Here is a 22,885-nt window from a genome sequence, read left to right on the forward strand (position 1 = left end):
CCCATCCATCCAGCCTGTCCAGATCCCTCTGCAGAGCCTTCCTACCCTCAAGCAGATCAACACTCCCACCCAACTTGGTGTCATCTGCAAACTCACTGAGGGTGCACTCGACCCCAAAGATCAAGAACAACCCTGAAGACACAAGGAAAGAAAAAAAATTAAGTCTCAGTAATATTTTCCAAATAATACTCAAACCCTAAGACTGTAAAACGCTTGTCGGAAGTGTAAATATTCACTGCCAACCAAAAAGAAACCAAGACATTATGAGGACAGAAAAGCCAGTGTTTTTCACTGTCAAAACCAAGTGATTCTGGCCAGACCGCTTGTGTCCACACTACAGGTGAGTGCAAGTGAGTGAAATAAGTTTTGTTTAGGATACATACGGCCTTTCTTCTCAATAAGGTCACCCATTAAGTTTTGTTACGTTAATTTCCTACAGAAATAATGATTACTTTGAATGGTTTGATTTTCAAACAAAGCATAAAGTTAAATCATTTATACCAGTTTGTTGTACATATTATACCACAATTTGTAAAGTTCAAAATCTTATTGGAATTATTTAGCAGCAGTTTCACCTTACCCATTCTCATATCAGGAAATGTAATAGTAGTCATGCTTAGGTCACAAATACAGAATGTTTAAATACAAATCCAAACAAACAAGAATATTTTAATTAAAATTGTAAAGCATACTTTAGAAACATTCTTCCAGATACTGTTTTCAAAATCCTATGTTTCTTTTTAATGCATCCAATCACACTGGCAAGCTTCAGTCTTTCGAATCTAAATCCATCAAATGCCCTTACAAAGATACTATTAGTTACATTCTACAGAATCCTGTTCTGAAATTTTATAAAGTGCTTTAACTATCTAGATGAAAAAATACGTTGTCTTTTAGCTTTCTGAAGCTTTAAGTGCCACTCCCTAGACACACTGAGGACTAATTTAATTATCAGAATCATAGAATAGTTGAGGTTGAAAGGGACCTCTGGAGGTCACCAGCCCCACTGCTCAAGCAGGGCCACCTAGAGCCAGTTACCCAGGACTGTGTCCAGACAGCTTTTGAGTGCCTCCATGGATGGAGTCTCCACAACCTCTCTGGGCAATCTGAGCCAGTGCTTGGTCACCCTCACAGTAAAAAAAAAAAAAAGTAAATGTTTCCTGATATTCAGGAGGAACCTCCAGTGTTTCAGTTTGCGCCCACTGACTCTTGTCCTGTCACTGGGCATCAATGAGAAGAGCCTGTCTCCATCTTCTTTACACCCTCCCCTTCAGGAATTTACATACATTGATAGGATGCCCCCTGAGCCTTCTCTAGGCTAAATAGTCCCAGCTTTCTCAGCCTTTCCTAACAGGACAGATGCTCCAGTCCCTTAAACATCTTCATGGCCCTTCGCTGCGCTCTCTCCATTATGTCCAGGTCTCTCTGATACTGAAGAGCCCAGAACTGGTCATAGTACTCCAGATGTGGCCTCACCAGTGCTGAGTAGAGGGGAAGGATACTTTTTCTAACGGAGCCCAGAATACCATTAGCCTTCTTTGTGGCAAGGGCACTTTGCTGGCTCATGTTCAACTTGGTGTCCACCAGGAACCCCAGGCCCTTTTCTGCCAAGCGGCTTTCCAGCTGGGTGGCCCCCAGCATATATTGGTGCAGGGGGTTGTTCCTACCCAGGTGCAGGGCTCTTCACTTCTCCTTGCCGAACACCATGAGGTTCCTGTCAGCCCATTTCTCCAGCCTGTTGAGGTCCCTCTGGACAGCAGTATGACTCTCTGGTGTGACAGCCACTCCTCTCAGTTTGGAGTCATCAGCAAACTTGCTGAGGGTACACTCTGCCTCATCATCCAGGTCATTAGTGAAGATGTTGAATGCATTTGGACTCAGTATTGACCCTGGGGTACATTGCTAGTTACTGGCCTTCAGACTTCATGCCTCTGATCACCACCCTCTGGGCCCAACCATTCATCCAGTTTTCAATCCACCTCAATTTTCAATCCATCTCATTAACATATATCAGAATGAAATGAATTACTGTGACTCCAATACAGTGTACAGCTAAGAGAAAACCATTTCTCCCCCCAAAATTAATTATTGGCACCATTATTGTTGTGGAATAATTGCTGGAGGTAATTTAGGAATTAAATTTATATTCACATTATAAGGAAAGGTACAGCACTGAAGAAATCTTCAGGGTGGAGTGTGGCGGATATGCAAGGAATCCATCCCACAGAAGTTCCCTAGGCAACCTTAGATGTTGGCAACACCAGGGGAGCCTGGTGTGCTGACTCTAAGAGAAACTGCACGGAGGGTGGAGTGGAGTGAAGACACTGCGGCCAGGCTCTGTGAACCGACAAACTGCATATTTACTACCCTGAGCTGCATATTTACCACCCTGAGCCAACAGTCTGTCACTTTTTGACAAAATACTATCCTTTGGGTGAACTTTGCTCATTATAATCTCATTATAATACCAGAAAACACACCTCCATCCCAAAGCTACCCACCTCCAAGGTGCGACCACCCCTCACTGAGCTTGCGCTCTGGATTTTTCTTAGTCTATACCTTTAAAAGCAGAATGAGAAACTTTTACACCAATTACAACAGAGGTACCTATGACTAGAGTCACTCAAGCTCCACCTGAAAAGACAAATAGTATAAAAATGGCTTAAGAGAGAAGGGGTGTCAGGGAAGATTCCCTGAGAATCCTATCTGTTTGCGTGCAGTTCTATGTTATCTTACATCTTTTACAGTGTAGAGGAGGCAGAGCAAGAATTCAACATGGAGCGAACCTAAAGCACATCAGAGACTGAAACAAAGCTGGAAAAAACAGGAAACAACACATGGACAGGGCTCCACTGTGATAAAGAAACTTCCCAAGGGCAAAAGAACACAGAACAGAATTTGCTGAGAAAAAGAAAGTTCCTGAGTTGACTGAAACCAAGCCCAAGGACCCAACCTTCAAAACCACAGTCAGAAAAGGCAGTTTTGTTTGTAAATCTTTTTCATTTCTATTCTGCCTTATCAAGTTTCTTTCAGTTTTCTCTTTTAAAGGGTTAATTTTTTCTTTTAAAGCGTTAATTTTTTCTTTTACATTCTAATAAAGTTTGGTCTTTTGAGTTTAAAGGCCTTTTAATGTCATTTGGGAACTAACTGTAATGAAAAGATTCTCCTCACAGCTCTGACCTACTCATGGAGATTGTGAAGTCTCATGTGGTCTCTTCACAAAACTCCTGCAGTAGAAATATTTGCCTTTCTGTGCAACTGTTGCTCCTAAATGATCGACTGCTACAGAAGTTTGTTTGCTAGAACAAAGAGTCTAAATATTTTTCTCCATCTATATTGCCCAAGCTCTTTGTTTATGATTTTCATGCAGACAAAACAGCTCCCTAGCAATCAGTGGAGCAGAAATTAGGCTAGAAGTGAGCCATATGTTTATACCTAGTTATCATCTTCAATGCATTAATGCTGTTTCCTCTAAGCTAAATCTGCTGCTATTGTTTCATTTACTCCATTTGCCCCATCCTGAAGGTTAACAACAAAAATTTGAAAATAAATTTCATGCTAGATGAAACTTTCCTATGACCAAATATAGTTTGGGCTTAATAAGAAGGGAACAACTTTTCCATGTGTTATTCTGGGTACCATTAAACACTGGAAAGCTATGTGTAAGCACTAGCAGTCAGAATTCAGTTCATACAAAATAGAACAAAGCATAAAAATTCAAATTTTTATTTTCTTTCTCAAATATTGCTAAATATTGCCAAATATTTCATAATTAAATGGTGAACTAAAATTTTGGGAGTACTGAATATTTTCATTATTATGGAAATGTCAGTCACTGTGAAAGCTGCTACTGAACAATCTTGAAACTGAACTGAAAGACCTCATGACTGAGCCTAGGAGGAGAAGTCTTTTAAGAATTAAAAAATCAATAATTTCATAAATTTAATTATGAATTCATTATAGAATTATAACCTTCAGTTATCTATAATCATCCCTAAAGGAATAAGGAGACTCTTTAAACTACTCATACACTTAAAACTTGCACACATTGTCTGGACTTGAAGAAAATATATTTTTAGGGTTAATAGTAATTTTTGCCATTTATTTTTGAATATATATTGAAATCTCTTCATTCCAATGAGATTAAGAACACAGCTGCCCTCACACATGGCTGTGGCCTTTGTCAGAAAAGGGGTCATGAACTGTCAGGATGCCCAAAGGTCTCTTCTTTGTAGCACTTTGAAGAGGGAAGATAATGAAAACCAAACCAAATTTCCCAGACTAATGCATCTTTAAAAGTGTGTTTAACTTAAATCAGGAATAAAACACTGCTGTGCAAAAAACGTAACTTTAGGGTTATTACTTGGCAATGAAAATAACTAGTACAGGGCAACAGTAAGGTTGTCCTGAGTGTCTTAATGGTGTATTTCCATGCCTTAATAAGTTTTTGTAAAAATGTTCCTCTAATCGTAGTCAGTCGCTGAGGTGAGCTGCTACAGAGCTGGCCTGATCCACAGCAGAGTGGCAGATCTTGGTGCACAGTGGGGTTTCCTGAGGCCGGGAAACGCCAGGGGAGTGGAGAAACCCACCAGGAGCCAGCAGCTCTCCGGAGAGACGCTGACTGAGGCCTGGGCATTACCAAAGCAACTGCAGCCACCCCACACCTATAAAAAGCAGCGTGGGGAGTGCTAGTGATCAGAGCGTGGTGCAGCAGTTTGTGCGGCAGGGTGTCATCACCCTACCAGCTCAAAAGGTGAGTTCAATTGGTGGTCATCACCCTCTCAGAAGGAGCTTAGCTATGGTATCCACCCAGCAGAAAGCTATGCCCTCTGCACTCACCACAATGGATGTGGCAACCAAGACAGAGCTCCCATGAAAACATGCAGCCATCCAGGTCTCAGGCTGCAGGGCATGCCAGAGCCTTTCACTGGCAATGGATGGCAGTAGTGAGAACACCTGTGTGAGATGTGACCAAGTGGATGATCTGCTCAGCTTTGTGGCAGAGCTACGAGAGGATGTAGAAAGGTTAAGGAGCATCACGGAGTCTGAGAAAGAGATAGGACTGGTGGAACCATGCTCTGCCCTCCCTGAGGCAGAAACAGCAACAGCCACCGGAAAAAAACAAGATCAAGGGAATCCTGTATCCTCTCCTCGCCAGGCAGAAGGCAGTAGCTTAAAGAAAGGAAAGGAGTGAATGGAGGCAAGTCCACACTCGGAGGGGCAGGCAAACACCCTCCTTGCCCACCTCGCGTTCCCAGGTGCCTCTGTACAACAGGTATGAGGCTCTGGACGTGGAAGGCCAGTCAATGGATGATGTGGATGATGGTCCATCTACACCAGAGATGCTGCCGAGGTCAGAAAGGCCTACCCCCCGTATTATGACCACCTCCACAAGGCAGAAAAGACAGGTTACAGTTGCAGATGACTTCCTTCTGAGGGGAACAGAGGGTCCAATATGCTGGACAGACCCTCCTCTTCGGGAAGTCTGCTGCCTCCCTGGGGCCCGGTTTCCACTAGGAAACTTCCTAGCCTGGTACAGCCCCTGGACTATTACCCATTATTGCTCTTCCATGTGGGTTGCGATGAAACCACAACACATAGTCCAAGGGCAATCAAAAGAGACTTCAGGGCCTTGGGACAGTTGGTAAGGGAATCTGGAGCACAGGTAATTTTTTCCTCTATCCTTCCAGTTGCAGGCAGTGACACTGGAAGAAACAGACAGACCCAGTCTATTAATACATGGCTCCATGGCTGGTGTCAGCACCACAGTTTTGGGTTTTTAGATAATGGGATGGTCTACACAGCACCAGGCCTGCTGGCGTCGGATGGTATTCACCTTTCTCAAAGGGGGAAGAGAGTCTTTGCTCACAAGCTAGTGGGGCTCATTGACAGAGCTTTAAACTAGACTTGAAGGGGGAGAGGGGTAACACCAGGCTTGCCTGTGACAAGCTGTGGGATGACACATGAAGGTTAGAGGGATGGGATGCTAGCGAGAGCCCTCAGCCTGTTGCTCTGAGATGTGCTAGGTACACTGGAGCACACTTGAAGTCTTACGGAGATGAGCCAGGGGCTCCTGAGGTAATAAGAGCCAAGAGGGAAACACCAGTGAAATACCTCAAAGGAATTAAGAGGTGTTCCTCTAAGAAGGTAACATAGCTGACAGGAGAGCTGAAGTGCCTCTACACCTACGCACGCAGCATGGGCAACAAACAGGAGCAGCTGGAAGCCACCGTGCTACTAGAAAGCTGCGACCTAATTGCCATTACTGAAACTTGGTGGGACAAATCCCATGACTGGAGCGCGGCTATCAAAGGCTGCTCAGAAGGGACAGGGGAGGAAGGAGGGGCAGAAGGGCTGCCCTCTGTGTCAAGAAATAGATTGTGAAGGGCTGTTTCTGAATAGCCAAGAGCAGGTTGAAAGCTTATGGGTAAGAATTAGAGACCAAGGCAACAAAGGGAACCTTGTGCTTGGTGTCTACTACAGGCCACCTGATCAAGGGGAGCCTATTGATGAAGCCTTCTTACTCCTGTTAGAGCAGGCATTGCGCTTGCAGGCACTCATCCTGCTGGGGGACTTCAACCACCCCAACAACTGCTGGAAAAGTAGCACAGTGAGCTGTAGGCAATCCAGGAGACTCCTGGAGTGCATTAAGGATAACTTGTTAGGCCAGGTAATAGACAGCCATACCAAAGGGGATACAATACTGGACCTGATGGTCACCAACACAAGTGAGGTAATCAGTGACGTCAAGATTGGAGGCAGCCTGGGCTGCAGTGATCACGCACTAGTGGAGGTCGCAGTCCTGAGGGATATGGGACAGGCGAAGAGTAAAGTCAGGACCCTGAATTTTAGGAAAGCAAACTTCCAGCTGTTCAAGGAGTTAGTCAATAGAACCCTCTGGGAAACTGCCCTCAGGGGCAAGGGAGCAGAACAGAGCTGGCAGATCTTTAGGGACACTTTCCATAGAGCTCAAGAGTTCTCGATCCCCAGGTGTAAGAAATCAGGAAAGGACAGCAAGAGACCAGCATGGATGAGTCAAGACCTGCTGGTCAAAATAAAGGGCAAGAAGGAAATGCACAGAAACTGGAAGCAGGGACACTGGGAAGAGTATAGGGACGCTGCCCGGTTGTATAGGGATGGGGTCATGAAGGCCAAGGCGCAGCTGGAGCTGAACTTGGCACAGGACACAAAGAATAATAAGAAGGACTTCTATAGGTATGTCAGCCAGAAAAGGAAGGTCAAAGAAAGTGTACCCCCTGATGAACACAAAACTGACAAACTGGTAACAACGGACAAGAAGAAGGCTGAGGTACTCAACAACTTTTTTGCCTCAGTCTTCACTGGCAACCTCTCTTCCCATACCTCTTGAGTGGATGGACCACCAGACAGGGCCTGGGGTAGCAAAGTCCCTCCCACTGTAAGAGAAGATCAGGTTCATGACCACCTGAGGAATCTGAATATACATAAGCCTATGGGATCTGACGAGATGCATCCCAGAGTCCAGAGGGAATTGGCTGATGTAGTTGCCAAGCCACTCTCCATGATATTTGAAAAGTCATGGAAGTCAGGTGAAGTCCCCAGTGACTGGAAGAAGGGAAACATTGCACCCATTTTTAAAAAGGGTAGAAAGGAGGACCCTAGGAACTACTGACCTGTCAGCCTCACTTCTGGGCCTGGGAAGATAGTGGAACAGATCTTCCTAGAAGCTGTGCTAAGGCATGTGTTGGACAGGGAGGTGATTTGAGACAGCCAGCATGGCTTCACCAAGGGCAAGTCTCGCCTGACCAACCTAGCGTCCTTCTATGACAAAGTGACTACATCAGTGGACAAGGGAAGAGCTATCGATGTCATCTATCTGGACTTCTGTAAGGCCTTTGACACAGTCCCCCACAATATCCTTCTCTCTAAATTGGAGAGTTACGGATTTGATGGATGGACTGTTCGGTGAATGAAGAATTGGTTGGATGGTCGCATTCAGAGGGTAGTGGTCAATGGCTCAGTGTCCAGATGGAGATCAGTGACAAGTGGTGTCCCTCAGGGGTCTGTATTGGGATCAGTACTGTTTAATATCTTCATCAATGACAAAGACAGTGGGATCAAGTGCACCCTCAGCAAGTTTGCAGACGACACCAAGCTGAGTGGTGCAGTTGACACACCTGAGGGACGGGATGCCATCCAATGGGACCTGGACAAGCTCGAGAAGTGGGCCCATGTGAACCTCATGAGGTTCAACAAGGCCAAGTGCAAGGTCCTGCACCTGGGTCAGGGCAACCCCTGGTATCAATACAGGCTGGGGGATGAAGGGATTGAGAGCAGCCCTGCAGAGAAGGACTTGGAGGTACTGGTGGATAAAAAGCTGGACATGAGCCGGCAATGTGCGCTCGCAGCCCAGAAAGTGAACCATGTCGTGGGCTGCATCAAAAGAAGCGTGGCCAGCAGGTTGAGGGAGGTGATTCTGCCCCTTTACTCCACTCTGGTGAGGCCCTACCTGGAGTACTGCATCCAGCTCTGGAGTCCTCAGTACAAGGAACATATGGACCTGTCGGAGCAAGTCCAGAGGAGGGCCACAAAAATGATCAGACAGTTGGAACACCTCTACTATGAGGAAAGGCTGAGAGAGCTGGGTTTGCTCAGCCTGGAGAAGGAGCGGCCTTTCAATAGTTAAAGGGGGCTTATAAGAAAGATGGGTACAGACTTTTTAGTAGGGCCTGTAGCGACAGGACAAGGAGTAATGGTTTTAAACTAAAAGAGGGTAGATTCAGACTAGATATAAGGAAGACGTTTTTTATATTGAGGGTGGTGAAACACTGGAACAGGTTGCCCAGAGAGTTGGTAGATGCCCCATCCCTGGAAACATTCAAGGTCAGGTTGGACAGGGCCCTGAGCAACCTGATCTATTTGAAGGTGTCCCTGCTCATTGCAGGGGGGTTGGACTAGATGACCTTTAAAGGTCCCAAACTATTCTATGAGGTCACAAGAATTTGAGAGGGGCAAGGACTGCAGGAAACACAGCATCTTTTATCAGACAAGCTTTCAGGCAAATAAGTCCTCCTTGGGTTTTGCTATTTCTGCTATTTAATTCAGGAAGGTCTTATTTTACCTCCACCCCCTCTCCCCAGCTCTTACCAAGTATCCTAATAAAAGACATCCTCTGCCTATAAACCCTGTATCATTTAACAGACAGGCTTTCTTTTAAAGGTAATCTTAACTCATTAAATTTATAATGCTTGTTTTTTCAAGACATGTAATGTTTTTACTCTTATATTACTAATTTATTCTTTTCCCATTTCTAATGGAACTTGAGAGCCATAGTCTCATAGGTATTTTTACATTTTTAGCTTACATTAAAAAATGAAGTTTAACACTGACAGGAAAAATTCAAAGACAAAAACATGTAATACTTTTTATGTAACAGAAATTGTATCAACCTCCATTAAATAAATCGTAGGCTATTAAAGTAAAAGCAAGCTCCAGCCTCATTCATATTGAGACCAGGAGGAAATTGCAGCCATCGTTTATTCCTTGGAGTATCCCAGATAAAAATCGATCAGTAACTTCCTTAAAAGCAGCTTTGTGAGTCTTGGAATGCCCAGGCTCTTAAATCACTAATAAGAACAAATCTTTTGAAGTGAGTCTAGACTGCACAGTCTGGAACTCAACCCCAGGTCTGATATTTTCCAAAGTCTGAATGCACAGCACTGTTTTGCGGCATCATGTCCTACTGTAGTCCCTATTTAGTCATTGTTCCACATTTTCCTTTTTTCTTTCTTGCTTTCTCCTTTTCCTTGTTTTACTACTGTGTATTTGCTCAGCTTTTCTAAAGGTGTTAGTAGTCCAAGGATGTTTTTCTCAACACAGAAAAACACATAGGAGCTCTAAAAATACACACTACCACAGAGAAATAAATAAGAAATTAAGATATTAAGCATTTATATTCATTTTTCTTTTCTACTGCACCATATACTGGGATTTATTTAAATAACCCACATCCAGGGTTGAGGCCAAGAGAACTTTCTAAACAGGTGGTTTTGCATCTGCTGTAAAATCAATGCCAACGACTAGGAAAAAGATACAACTAACAGTCTTCAGTTTATTATCAGAAGTGCTCTTCCGATGCATGTTATTGATCCATTTAAAACAAAAAAATGCCCCAAAATACCTCTAATTTCCACATGGCTCCTTGCAGAAATCTTAGAATCGGCTTCCAGGCACAAAATTTGATAGAACAAAAACACATGCTGTGGCCAGAGTGAGCAAAGGTAAAAACGTTCAATGGCAACTGAGACAGTCCAAATGTCAATGTACGCAAATACTATGCAAAGCTCCTAATCTGCACCAATAGCCTTATTTAGTTTTTAGGTTTCCCTGAATGGATTCAGTGCTTCAACAGAACACTGGAAGGTTTAAGAAACTTACTGCAATGGATCTCATCACTCCAATCATCACAGTCATTGTAGCCATTACACTGCAGTTTCCCTGGGATGCATATCCCGCTGGCACATAAGAAACTCTCCTCTCCTCTGCACAGTGCTAGAAAAGAGAAGAAAAGAAAGAATGCATGTTAAACTTCTCAGGGTAAGAAGAAATAAGCAGAAATGAAAGACAGAACAATGAGTCTTAACTGATGCACTTAAGCGACAAACTCCAAATTAATCAAATTCAAGCCAGTGCAAACTGGCATTTTCATCTAACTTTTGTTATTTCAAAAATAGGTATCTAGGATGAGTTGATCAGTGAGGTTCAATCTACCATTACCTCTAAAAAGCAGCTGTACCGAGTAACTGTTAAAAACTGACCTTAGGATGGGATTAAACAAGCTCTTTTTTTTTCCATTAAATAGATGCATCACATTAAATATTCAACTAAAGTTACAATAGATGGATCTTCCCTGCCCAGGTGTTCAGGCAAAAGATTACCAGGTGGAGACTTAACAGTGTCATAACACAGACACCTTTCTAGAGGGGAACTCAAACATTGTTATAACTCCCTGAACATTAGAAGACAGTCATCATTGCTATTCGATATATGGGGAATTGAGATACCTAAAGCGATTAAAAAAAACCCTAGAGCTTTAGGTATCCCACTGGAGATACCTTGCAGGGCCATTATGTTCAGAAGGAGGGAACTCCTAACATCTTCCCATTCAAGTCCTTCTAGGCACTTAAAATATAGAGATGCAGATCACCATTAATTTGTTTACACCTTAGTCCATGCAATAGAGACCAAACTTTGAAGCCTTCGCTTTAAAAACCATTGGCTGAGAAAAATCCCTGTAAAGCAGGGAAGATATCAAGCAAAAATTACATGAGGATGAAAAGTAAAGATGTCAAGTAGAAAAGCAAATATTCAGTACAGAACCTGGTCGTTGGTTTGGGTTGGGTTTTTTTTCAAAAGCCACAGTTAAGAGTCAGGCCACTCAACAAAGCTAAAAAAAACAGAAAGTTTCACCTCCAGTAAAAGATTGGCAAAAAAACCCCAGTAACTTCACTTTAAGCATACATATCTGAAATGAGAAATAGCTTTCAGAGATGGAGGAAAAAAATCCTGTCACTTTGCCAGTGTAAAGTTATTATATGTATCCATGTGTGAGAACAGCAAGTTCAAACAATAAAATCTCATGAAAGTTCAAAATTCTATTCACAGAAATTCCATTCTAATTCAAACTTTACATCCAGGTTTGCCAAGAACAACAAAGATCTCTAATTGTAGCTTTCCAACTTTACCACAATGCAAATCACAGGTATGAAAAAACATCAGTTTCAGCAGCAGCAGCTATAGAATCTCTTCCTCCATTAAAGTCATTTTGCATCCAATCACAACATAGCTCCATATTTCTCATTTTAAAATGCCTATATTTGCATTTTTCCTATTCCTATAGGAGAATTCCATTCCTATGTCTTCTCCCTTTATTCTCTGAACCTGATGGTTATCAAAGTCTGGAAGGTATATTTATAATCTACATCTCAAAAGCAAAAAAAAAAAAAAAGCATATTGAGTATTCTCATAATAATTTTGTATTCCTCATAACATGTCAACTGACAAGTATGTTCATGCAGAGTACAGTTTAAAATTAAATTAAGGAAAAATAACCAAATATCTAACGATACAATTTTTAGTAGCATGAGCTTTTATGACTTCAGTTTGGCACTGGAGTAAATGATAGCACAAAGGGAACACATTACATAAATTTCAAATAAAGCCATTAATAAATCAATGACTACAATGATGCTTGTGTCAACATTTTACTAGGTGCTGCACTCAGTAGAATTCCTAGTATAAGGAATTATCCTTAACAGTGAAGTATTAACCACAATAATGTGTTGACTAAGCACATTCTTGAACAAACAAAAACTGAGCTTAAGTGAAAGATCAGTCCTAAACTCACACACTGCTAATGTCCCATTTAAACTCCTCTTTCTAGAGCCAACATTTCACTTACAAAAAGAGGGAGAGTTCTTTTTAATCTCTTCCAACAAAACAGTCTGTCGTGAAGTAACTCAGAGCATAGAAGTAATCTCATTTTATACGTCTTCAGAAGAATAGAAAAATAAAAATGAAACAAAATGGAAAGTAAAGTGGCGCTGATGAAATCTGGCAGTGTTTCACAAAGCACACATACAATTTAAGGACATAAAAGATGAAAGGTAGAAAGAGATGAGAAACATGAACTAATAAATGCTGACTCTCCATGCTACTACATCAATTTTTATCCGCTTTATTTGGTTGTTAAGCCATACTGTTTCATAGAATTTCAGGAATTCATTATTTGGTATCTTTTGATTTTAATAAGTGTATCATAAAAGAAAACTTGATGGAAACTTTTTTCCTAAAATCTCAAACACATGGCCTGTATCTTACAGTGCTTTAAACTGCGTGGTAGCAAGTGTTACGCCTTTTTTCCACACGTGAAAAGCTGAAGGATAGGAGACCCAAGTGATTTGTCCAACAACAAACAAGGAATCAGGTGAACAATTCAAAGTGGTTTACAGAAGTGTATTCCTAAAAGTCTAAACCTAAATCGGAAAAAAAAAGGGAAAAAAAAAAAGGTTATCTCCCTGTTCTGACACAGTAAGCCTCTTTCTTACTTCCTGAAGCATGCTGATCTTCACAACAGTCTCTTATCGGGAATTTTGGCTGTTGGTGGGAGACCAGTATCCTTCAGCCCTGCTGCTGCCTTCACTTTGGCAAGGGACTGTCAGTCTTTGTGTAACTCTAATAGCTTTCTCTCTCCTCACTCTCTCGAAGCACTTCCAACGATGACCAACCAGGGTCCTTTCTAGACCTAGGCCTGAGATATCTATGGTTTTGTACTATTCCTCAGTTGTGCTGGTTTTCTTTTCACCGCCATCCTGCTGCTACCAGGTACAACCTACAGCCTAGAATACAGCTTTTTGCCATTCTTTAGCATTCTGGAATCCACCAGGACAACCTGCCCATAGTGACTGTCAAAGCCATCAGTGCACCAATAGGCCTTGAACGGCCTTGAATGACCCTGACCAGCCTCACCTGGGGCCTCCACCCACTCCCTGCCCATGGGCTCAGTCCCCACCTGAGCACTGTTGTAGGCACAGCCTTACATCCAGCTCCAGCTCCTGGATGGATCCCTCGTATAAACACCGTAGCTGGTCTGCAGCCCTAACTTTGGCCCTGGTTCCTAGGTGGGCTTGGATACATTGGAGCCTTGTCACCAGTCCTGTCTCTGGTCCTGCCTCCTGACTGGGCTCTCGAATTGGACCCCGGACCGGGTTCACCACTTTGCCATGTCTGGGGCCAGCTCTGCCTGCCGCATTCAGGCTCTGCATCCCAGCACAGCCTGACCTCAGCTTCCAGCTTGCCTGCCTGGAGGGAGCAGCCCCGCTGCTGCTGCTCCCTGATGGTGACCTCAGGTCCTTGGTTGTTGGGTTACAGTAGGCTGATTGCTCACCCTGGCTCCTCGTGGTGCCTTATTTCTGTTAGTCTGATGCTACCTGGCAGTCAAAGACATATCTCAAGTTCCAACAGCTATTTGATGCCTCTGGCCAGCTATATTAGAAAAATAATATGATATTGATGGGCAGGTATTCCCTGTCCCCAGTTCTCCATTATTCTTTCAGTTATCCCAGATGCCACCTCTGCCTTTCCATGACTTCACAGTACACACGGAAGACATCTTTCACCGCAAAAGCAGTGTGCCCATTGTCCCTGTGCAGTGTATTAGGTATGCCACCATTTGCAAAGTGAGCATTCACTGTCTTTAAAACTACGCTTTCCTGAGCACCCTCCAAATAACCCAACTCCTAGACATTAGAATATTAATAACTGGTTTGTTCCCTTCATTAAAAGTGAATAGTCATGTTTTGACATCTAGAAGGACTGATTAAGATCTTCAGTAGGGTGCAAATCACCTTCTGTTGTCAGTATATTATGATTTTCACAGTTGCAAAGTATTACCTATCTCATGATAACTGCTCTTAAATCTGATGGAAATACCACTGCCTCATTTTAAGGAAAATCCCACCTGAAAATACAACTACTATTCCCTTACAGAGTACAAGTCTCCATCATCCTTTTCCATAAAATTCTTTCTTTTCTATTTTCCGATTTATAAAACACCCCCCCATTATTCTGTGGCTGAGGAGCAGACAGAAAATTTCTTCGAAAAGCTCATTACTTTCTCTAGTAAAACTGAATTTCATGCCTTGTCTTATTAAATACCATAAGCGTGACTTGATTTTTAATAGTGAAAAAAATCAGCTACTCACAAAAAATCCATACATGACCTTATTTGTTAAAGACTAGCTGATTTATAAAAGCACTATGAAGCAATGCCATAGAAAAAAAGCCTAGGCAAGGCAAGTTGTTCTTAGGGAACAAAGAATCTTTTATGTATTCCAGAGATAAAGGTTCTCTTCCCAGCTCTGCTGCAATCTTTTTGCATCACCTTCGACAATTCGGGCAATCTGTGCCTTAGCTCTATACCTATAAAAAGATGAAAAAACTACTCTGTTTTCTTGGGCTCTTTGAGGAGAAAAATCATTAGCCTCAGTACTACAAAGTCTTATGAACCTATTTTCACACTGATGAATTGATATTCAATATTTTCCACAGGGATTGAAATGTTTGCCAAAATGGAAATACATCAGGATAGCTCTCAGAGGAACATCACTGAATGCAAAAAGGTCAAGAGGAAAACCTGAAAGATAAATCTCAATGGAAACAATACCATTTTTGAGATAGAACAAAGCCATTTAAAACTGCCATCAGTGAGTGACCCATTTTAAAAGACCTCAACAGGCAGTCATGAAAAGACTATTACACCTGTTAAATATGCCCTTGGGACTAAAGAAGGAGCCTTTAATGTACCTACAAAAAATATAGTAATATCTGCTCACAATCAGCCTTTCTGTATAGCAATGTGATATTCTTCACAATTTGCCAAACCACTAGGTGCACAGTGGATGCTGTGATGTACCACTGAACACCGGACATGCCTACGCATGCAGAGTGTGTTCTTCAAAAATGACAAATAGCTCCAGCTTTCACTGTCTGCAAGTGCAATTAATTATCCAGATTTCCAACTTTATTTGTGGTCCTAGCATAGCAATCCTTTCTACAGCACTATGGCAATGGATACACACACACGCTCTCAGCACCTTCATTTTTACTCTTAACTTCTGGCAGCAGGGGATTATTTTTTTCAACCTATTTACATGCTTTTCTAATCCTGAAATATTATTTTATCATCCCCAAGCAACAGGACAATCTTAGACTTAGTCAACTGACACACACACCCTTGTATGAAAAATGTGTTTGTAATAAAAACTTCTGTGAATGATTTCAAAATATTTTCTATTACATTCCCAGATGCACTCTCCACTTGGGCAGCATATGATCTTGATTTTGCAATAAAAACATTATTTTCCAGTTGTCTAATGGGGCCATGGTTATTGAACTGAAAGCTACTTATGCAATATATTTTAAAGAAGGTTTCTAACTTTACAGAAAGGTGCCCAAAATAGGTAAGAGACTTTAAAACAAGATTTTTCAACTGGTTTGTGCCATTTAATGTTTGTACCTCTCAATCAGAAGCAAGGTAGGGCAAAACCACCAGCACCATCCTTTTGCACACCCTTATAATGTGCTCCTCAGTAGGTTTCCTCAAAACCCACTGTGTGGTTGGACATGTTTCCTAACTTCTAACTGAAGAGTTACAGCCTCATCTCTATTCTACCATTTTTGGAAGGGCATTACAAACTGAAAAATATGATAGTCTTAACAGCAACATAAGATCGGACAGCATTCACATTCTCATTTTACAGGGGAAAAAAAATGAGGCACTGAGATATTAAGGAGAAAGTTATAAGAAATAATGAATAATAACTTCAATTGTCCAATCTAAGACATGTCAGTATGTGATTTTTTTTTTTTCTGGAGAGTAAAGACCCTGATGTTATTTTACATGTTCAAAGAATAGCTCCTGTTACCTCTGCTTGCAGCTGCAAGAACATGTTCCAATTGAAAATGAACCCCAGCTATACAAATGAATAGTCCAGTTAATTGGAAGTGTGCAAAGAACAGTTGAGAAAATTTTGATTCCACTGCCTTGCTCAACATTACACATGGTGTCTGCAACAGTGACAGGGAAAGAATCCCATTCTATACTATAACATCACATTTTCTTTATTATGAGCCAACCTTTTGTTTCTCCAGTTCCCTACCTTATGCGCTGCATTTTCCAATTGCTACAATCAGTAAGACCTACAAGGGGCCCTAGAAAAAATAGCCTTCCTCAGTATGGGCTCTAGTTCCCTGTAGACCAGAGTTTATCCCACAGACGATGACATTGGGTAAAAATAGAATATGATAACATAATCAAAAGATTGTAATTCATCATACAAGAAAGGCTGTTTGAGGTTGGAAAGGCAACTTTAACTGACTTGGAAATCTTACATTTTTCTAACTTGGGCTTTTATGCAATTTCCTGCATGTTCAAAAAAGAAAACAGCATAAATAGATCAAAAAGAACCATTAAAGGAACCATCTTGATTTGCTTACAGATCTCCATCAGTACAGATCTTCACTGGTACTAAGAGAGCAACAATAACAGACTTCGACCTTCTGTGTGAATATGCCAATTTGGCTGGGGAGAACAGAGGCAAAAAACAGGAAGGATATTTATCTGACCATTTTTCCTACAGATCAGAAGAGCAAAGATTCTGGAGTCCCATATTCATTTCAGGGCAGTGAACAGAAGTGTGTTCAAGCACTTATAAATCATTCTGACTCTCCCTTCCTAATACATCTCTATCCTATTCTGCTCCTATCCATTCTGATTTCCATCCCAATCGGCTTCTCCATTTCTTCTTACTTAAAGTGAGCATCTTCCTATTTATCTTGTATATTATATGCAAACAAGAGGAAGAATTAAATCAGTTTTCCTTCTCTCAGTTATAGCACCCAGCAGCAATCAGAAGGAATTTTAAGAAAAATTAATCTCACCTCTTGCAGTCTTCTAATAGTTGATGACTGGATATGTTTGGTCCAGTCAGCGCAGTGTTCAGGGCAAGGAGAGCACACACACTGTGAACAGTACCTCCAATGAATGCAATTTCTGCCTCCTACTGAGCTTGTGCAAGAAGTTTCCAGAAGTTTGACAATTTGATCATACCTCCAAAGATCAGACTTTAATGAAAATTATAAAAGCCTAGTCTTATGCTGTAAAACAAACACTTTTGTTGAATTTCGATATTTGATCTGAAGCCTAGAGGATTTAGATATGCAACCATTTTTAAGACTTTCTTGACACAGGCAAACAGCTCTATACTCAGAAATGCTGGGACTGTTTCAAACAAAGCAGAAGAAGAAGAAATAAAGTCTGAAATAGATGTCTGAAGTAAAAAAAATTATGGACCATCCCACTTACATTTGCCAAAATTATTAAAAATTGTAAAGGTATTATTATAAGGGAATATGCTGGGACATGTTAATTATTGATACCTCTGTCAATAATTCACACATTTATTAGTATAATAATGCAAATATTCACACACCCAAACTCCTGAAGAAGAAACAATGTTAGGTAAAAGGAACCCAAAGAAAATGGAAGCAATCCTTGCTGATAGAGAAACTTGCTTGTTTTAGACCTTCCCCAGAAAGGTTTACAATCTGGAAAAGCTTCCAAAATCACTGACTAAGCACCGTTGGTGGCAAATAGTGCTTTATTTTACCTGTGTCTGGTGTACTATCGAAAGTGTCTCTGAGGAGTCAAGACCATTTATGTGCTGTACTTCCCAGCTAGATTACTGGAATGCCATCTATAGAAGATTATGCGGGCAGGTCCCTGGAAAGCTGCAGATAGCAGAGACTGAAATAAATATATTATTCTACCATCCTCAGGATTGACATCTGGTTGCATTTCACGGAATCACAGAATCACTACGGTTGGAAAAGACCTGTAAGAAAGATCATCAAGTCCATTTCAAGGTATAGCAACAGATAAAGCACTGTATATCTGTGAAAATGACCATGAAAAGTGCTGCTAATTTTTTTTTAAGTGAAGACGAGACAAAATTCACTGTCTAATGCTATGAAAGAACTAGGAGATATCAAATAAAATTGCTCTTAAAACAACCAAAAGGTGGTACTCTTCATGCAATGCATAGATAAGCTGTAACACTTTGCCACAGGATACTACGGATGCTAAAATGTACATAGATCCATGAAACAAAGAGACACATTAATAGAATAAAAATCTATGGTGGGTCACAAATTACAGAAAAGTCCTTGAATCTCGAACAGATGGAAAATGCAGGAGTATTTTGGAAAAGTATTGCCAAATAGTCTTGCCCTGTTCTTCTATTCTGGGCATCTGATTTTGGCAGCTTTTGGAGTCAGCATTACAAGATAGATGGACTTTTCGTCTGACTCGATACAGTCACAATAGCACAGTGGGACACATAGGAATCCCTGTATTCTCTTGCCTGCACATTTTTATCACCTGCTCCCTATACCCTATGTACCCTGCGGTACAGTGTATGCATCTTGTAGCTGTCAATTCTAGAAGGTTTTGATACTAGGATCACGATCACAGAATTAGGAAAGTTGGCAACTCCTTCCCCCCAGGAAACTGTCTGTTTCTCTACCTCCTTACTATGCAAAACCCTGTGGGAGAAAGAACACAAAAAACCTTTCTCTTCCAATCAAGTGAAGTACCCTAAAAAGGCCACATAGGAAACTCCAAGCTGGAATAGAAACAGGCAAAGAACAGGAAGGCAGGCAGAGATAAACAGTGGGGGAGGCAGAATGGGACAAAAAACAAAATTGAAGGACGTGATAAAATGTAATGCAGAGTCAGCAGAAGTAAAGAATGAGTGCTTGGGGGAAATAGTTTTTTCAACTGTGAATGTTTCCTCACATGAAACACCACCACAATCCTGGAAAACATTTTGTCTCCCTCAAAAAATTATTCCATTATTGCTGTTTTTGCAGCTGGTCAGTATCAATGTTATACACACACAGATCATCTTGCTCTTCTTTTCACTGCATTAAGTGAATGCAAGGGCACAAAAGAAAGATAATGTCTTCCTGATTTTAAAAGCTGCTTCTCAAATAAATTCTGTATTGGATGTGTATAATTAGCTTCACATTGTCAACAGAAAAATAAGTACCTGGTTGTAACCAGATACTGCTTTTGAATCTCTGCTCAAAGATACTCCTCAAAGACAACTCTCTCAATTAATACCAGTGTGAAAAATCCTGGAATATAAACAGGGTACAAGAGTATCAGAACAATTTTTACTGGTGTTTTATTCTTGGAACAAAACAAAACCAGATCTGCATTAGTTAAGCATATTTGTTTAGGAAAACTAGTAGTTTCCTTGTATATATTATATTAATTCTCTTGAGTATTTTCTGTATTGCTTGCATTATTGCAGCTTATGCAGGGCAAGATAACATATGATGACAGCCACTAGAAGAAAGTTTGAACTGTTCAGCCGAGTTACTGCAAAACTCAAAGCTAAACTTGGATAAAGGCAATGCTATTGTAAGAGAGAAGTACTGCTGAAGTCTATAGTTGTGGTGTTAATGCATCTTTTAACTATTTGTTTTTACAGTATCTTAAAATGTTATACAGTAACTGTTAATGACCATTGCTAATATTGTTAATGTGGTGCTCCAATTAAATGCTTCTTATCCAGTTTAAAACAGGCTAAGAGCTCCTGTGGTGGCATCTTCAAACAGCTGGAAGAGCTCACTCCAATTATACACGCATTTAGCCCTTTCATGTCCTTGAACATTACAGGGCATTTATCAACACGTACAATAATGAATTTCTTTGTTTTTGCCAAGAAGGGAGATTACCTGGGTCATCAGCAATGGTTTACCTGCTCACCAACTGCTATAACTTTTCTAATCAGAAAAAAATAATTGAAAGACTGCATCCAACTAAAAAACTGCTGCAATAACAAGTGAATAAAAAGTTCACAAAGATTTATTTGTCTTACAGAACAGAAAAGTTCCGTTACTTATAATTTAATGCTACTTATAATATTATGTGTTATTTATACACATACTTACTTACTTTCATTCCTTTTCATGATTCCTTTTTTTTTATTCATTCCTTTTTACAGATTCGAACTTTAACTACTAATAGGAAGGGATATGCATTCATAGTATATAGGAATTATTAGAATACCCAGAAACCATTACATCATGTAAAGTCCCTTTCTTACATTGTTCAGAAAAAAACAAACAAAGAAAAGAGGGGTATTTTTTAAGAAACTAACATAAAGGAAAAAAAAGTAAGTTAACGTCTCCATTAAATCTTGAGTCACGACTAAAATCCGTAATTCACTCCAATAGGAATGAAATGGTGATCACAGGAGGATTTGTAATAAAAGGTACCTGAAAAAAATGTACTTTCATATATTTAACTCTCACTACTTGAAAAAACTCCTAAGACAAAACTGTAAATTTGTTCTTGGAAAAAATGATATGAAAAATATTTTCATAATTTGGCACAACTCATAGCTATTTAAAAACAGTTTCTTACCAGAAAAAAGGTCTCATTGTTTTTTGTCATATACTTTTTTGTACCTTTAAGAATAAACAGTATAAATAATATGCAACATAACAATGCAATAGAATTTATATTCTATATTTAAATTTGAAGGTACTATGTCTTTTGTATAACTTAAATAGTATTATTTATTACAAATCTCATGGCTGTGAAGTGCAGTTCAGGCCTCTTGCACATCATTTTTTAACAGAAATAGATATTCATATTGCCTCTTTAATAATAATACAAAAGTGAACATTGACGGACAGTTCCATACTGTCGCTCACAGTTTCGCTGTATAAAGAGCAGAAGCATCATATTCACTGCGGGTTTTGAAAGCATTTTACCATTCAAATTAACTCAAAAATAATTTCAGGGCTCTTCTGAGAGCTCCACATTAATATAAGTCAGCTCATTGTGTTGCTTTACTTCTCATTCAAGCTACTGTGGTTTTTTTCTCGACAGTTTTAACAGCATCAGCTACGTTGGCTGGTCAAAGCAAACAAAGTAACAGAAAAACACAGTGACAGTTGAAAGAAAGAAAAACAGAGCTGGAATATTTCTGTGAGTAGGGATATGTATAGCAGCCCCCAGGAAGGTTTCTGAGATTTGTCCCCCCCAGAATGCATTACTGGATTCATGTGGATGAATCCAACGCTGATACAATCCATGACTCATGATGCTTCCCCCTCCCTCCCTTATATGCTCACAAGTCATTAAAACTATGAAACCAGTCACATCAGTCCCCAAAAGAAACCACAAAGTTGAGACATAAGCAGCCATATGCCAAGGACATGGTCTAGCAATTTCCAGGAACTGAGGCCTGCGAAGAGCGTGAAGAGCACTTTGGGCTGAGCACTAGGTAAAAAGGGGTTGGATCAGAGAACTGACCCCTGCTGTTTCATTCTACAGTGTTCAGAGAAGTAAATTCTTTCAAATATACAAATTGCAGAAAGACATATTCAACTACAGCATAATTTATTTCTGTAGGAGAAACAGCCTAGTGAACCGGACTCTCACCTTTTCCAGTCATAGAGGAATCACATTAGAACCATTCCTTTAAATAAAAAGTCAAAATATTCTCTATAGTCTGTCATTCTGCATGAATATCCATGCATATCCAAGCATCATGCACAACAGTTCATTAAAAAATCCCATAGGAACCCTTCAAAAGACTTGAGGATTTTTCAGTTTTCAATTTTTCATTTTTCAATTTTTCAATTTTCCTGGAAAGCATTCAACTGCCTTCAACAAGACATAATCCCTCTTTGCATATTTCCCCAACTCAGCCATTACAAATGTTCCCACAGGTGAAAATTGGTATGGACAAGAGCCTCCTTTACTTCATGACCCCTCAAAACGTGCCCTAACAGATGGAGAGAATCCAACTGGCAAAAAGACTTGGTCTGATAATTTAAGGCTATATCATTATGCATATTCAGGAAGTGCAAGGAGATAACCCAGGATATAGAGACAATCTTAATTGTAGCATTAACTAACATTCAAAGATACACTGCATAACCTCACTGATCTTTTAAGGTAGTTTTCAGTGTATAACTTCTTGGGTTTTTTAAAACAGAAGTGAAAAACAATTTTCATCATATCATTTCTTCTTTTTTAGTGTCACCCAGAAGTCATTAACAAAGTTAGAACCCACAGATGGACCGTACAAGCCTCTATCACTTAGGATCATGGGATGACGCATATCAACAGTAAAGTCTCAGATGTCAGCAAGAGAACTCCAGCAATGGGGTCAATGAGAAAAAAGAGTCAGGCTTGCTGCTCTCAGGTCTGATCTCACCTAGATTTGGATCTAGAGAACAGAGCAGCAACTCTGAGGAGATGGAA

At 40.5% G+C, this 22,885-nt stretch overlaps 1 protein-coding gene across 3 annotated transcripts in view; it reads right to left on the reverse strand.

The window, feature by feature from the left end:
* CORIN (corin, serine peptidase) overlaps nucleotides 1–22,885 on the reverse strand; it is a 165,716-nt gene that overhangs the window by 66,043 nt on the left and 76,788 nt on the right. For 2 of the 3 annotated variants that reach the window (XM_059818119.1, XM_059818117.1), the window contains exon 6: nucleotides 10,417–10,530. The exons of the other annotated variant lie outside the window; for it this stretch is intronic. In XM_059818119.1, the coding sequence (XP_059674102.1) occupies nucleotides 10,417–10,530 (114 nt within the window). The remainder of the gene's footprint in view (nucleotides 1–10,416; nucleotides 10,531–22,885) is intronic. 3 annotated transcript variants of the gene reach the window in all.

The sequence above is a fragment of the Gavia stellata genome, chromosome 5 (assembly GCF_030936135.1).
Source record: "Gavia stellata isolate bGavSte3 chromosome 5, bGavSte3.hap2, whole genome shotgun sequence".
NCBI lineage: Eukaryota > Metazoa > Chordata > Aves > Gaviiformes > Gaviidae > Gavia > Gavia stellata.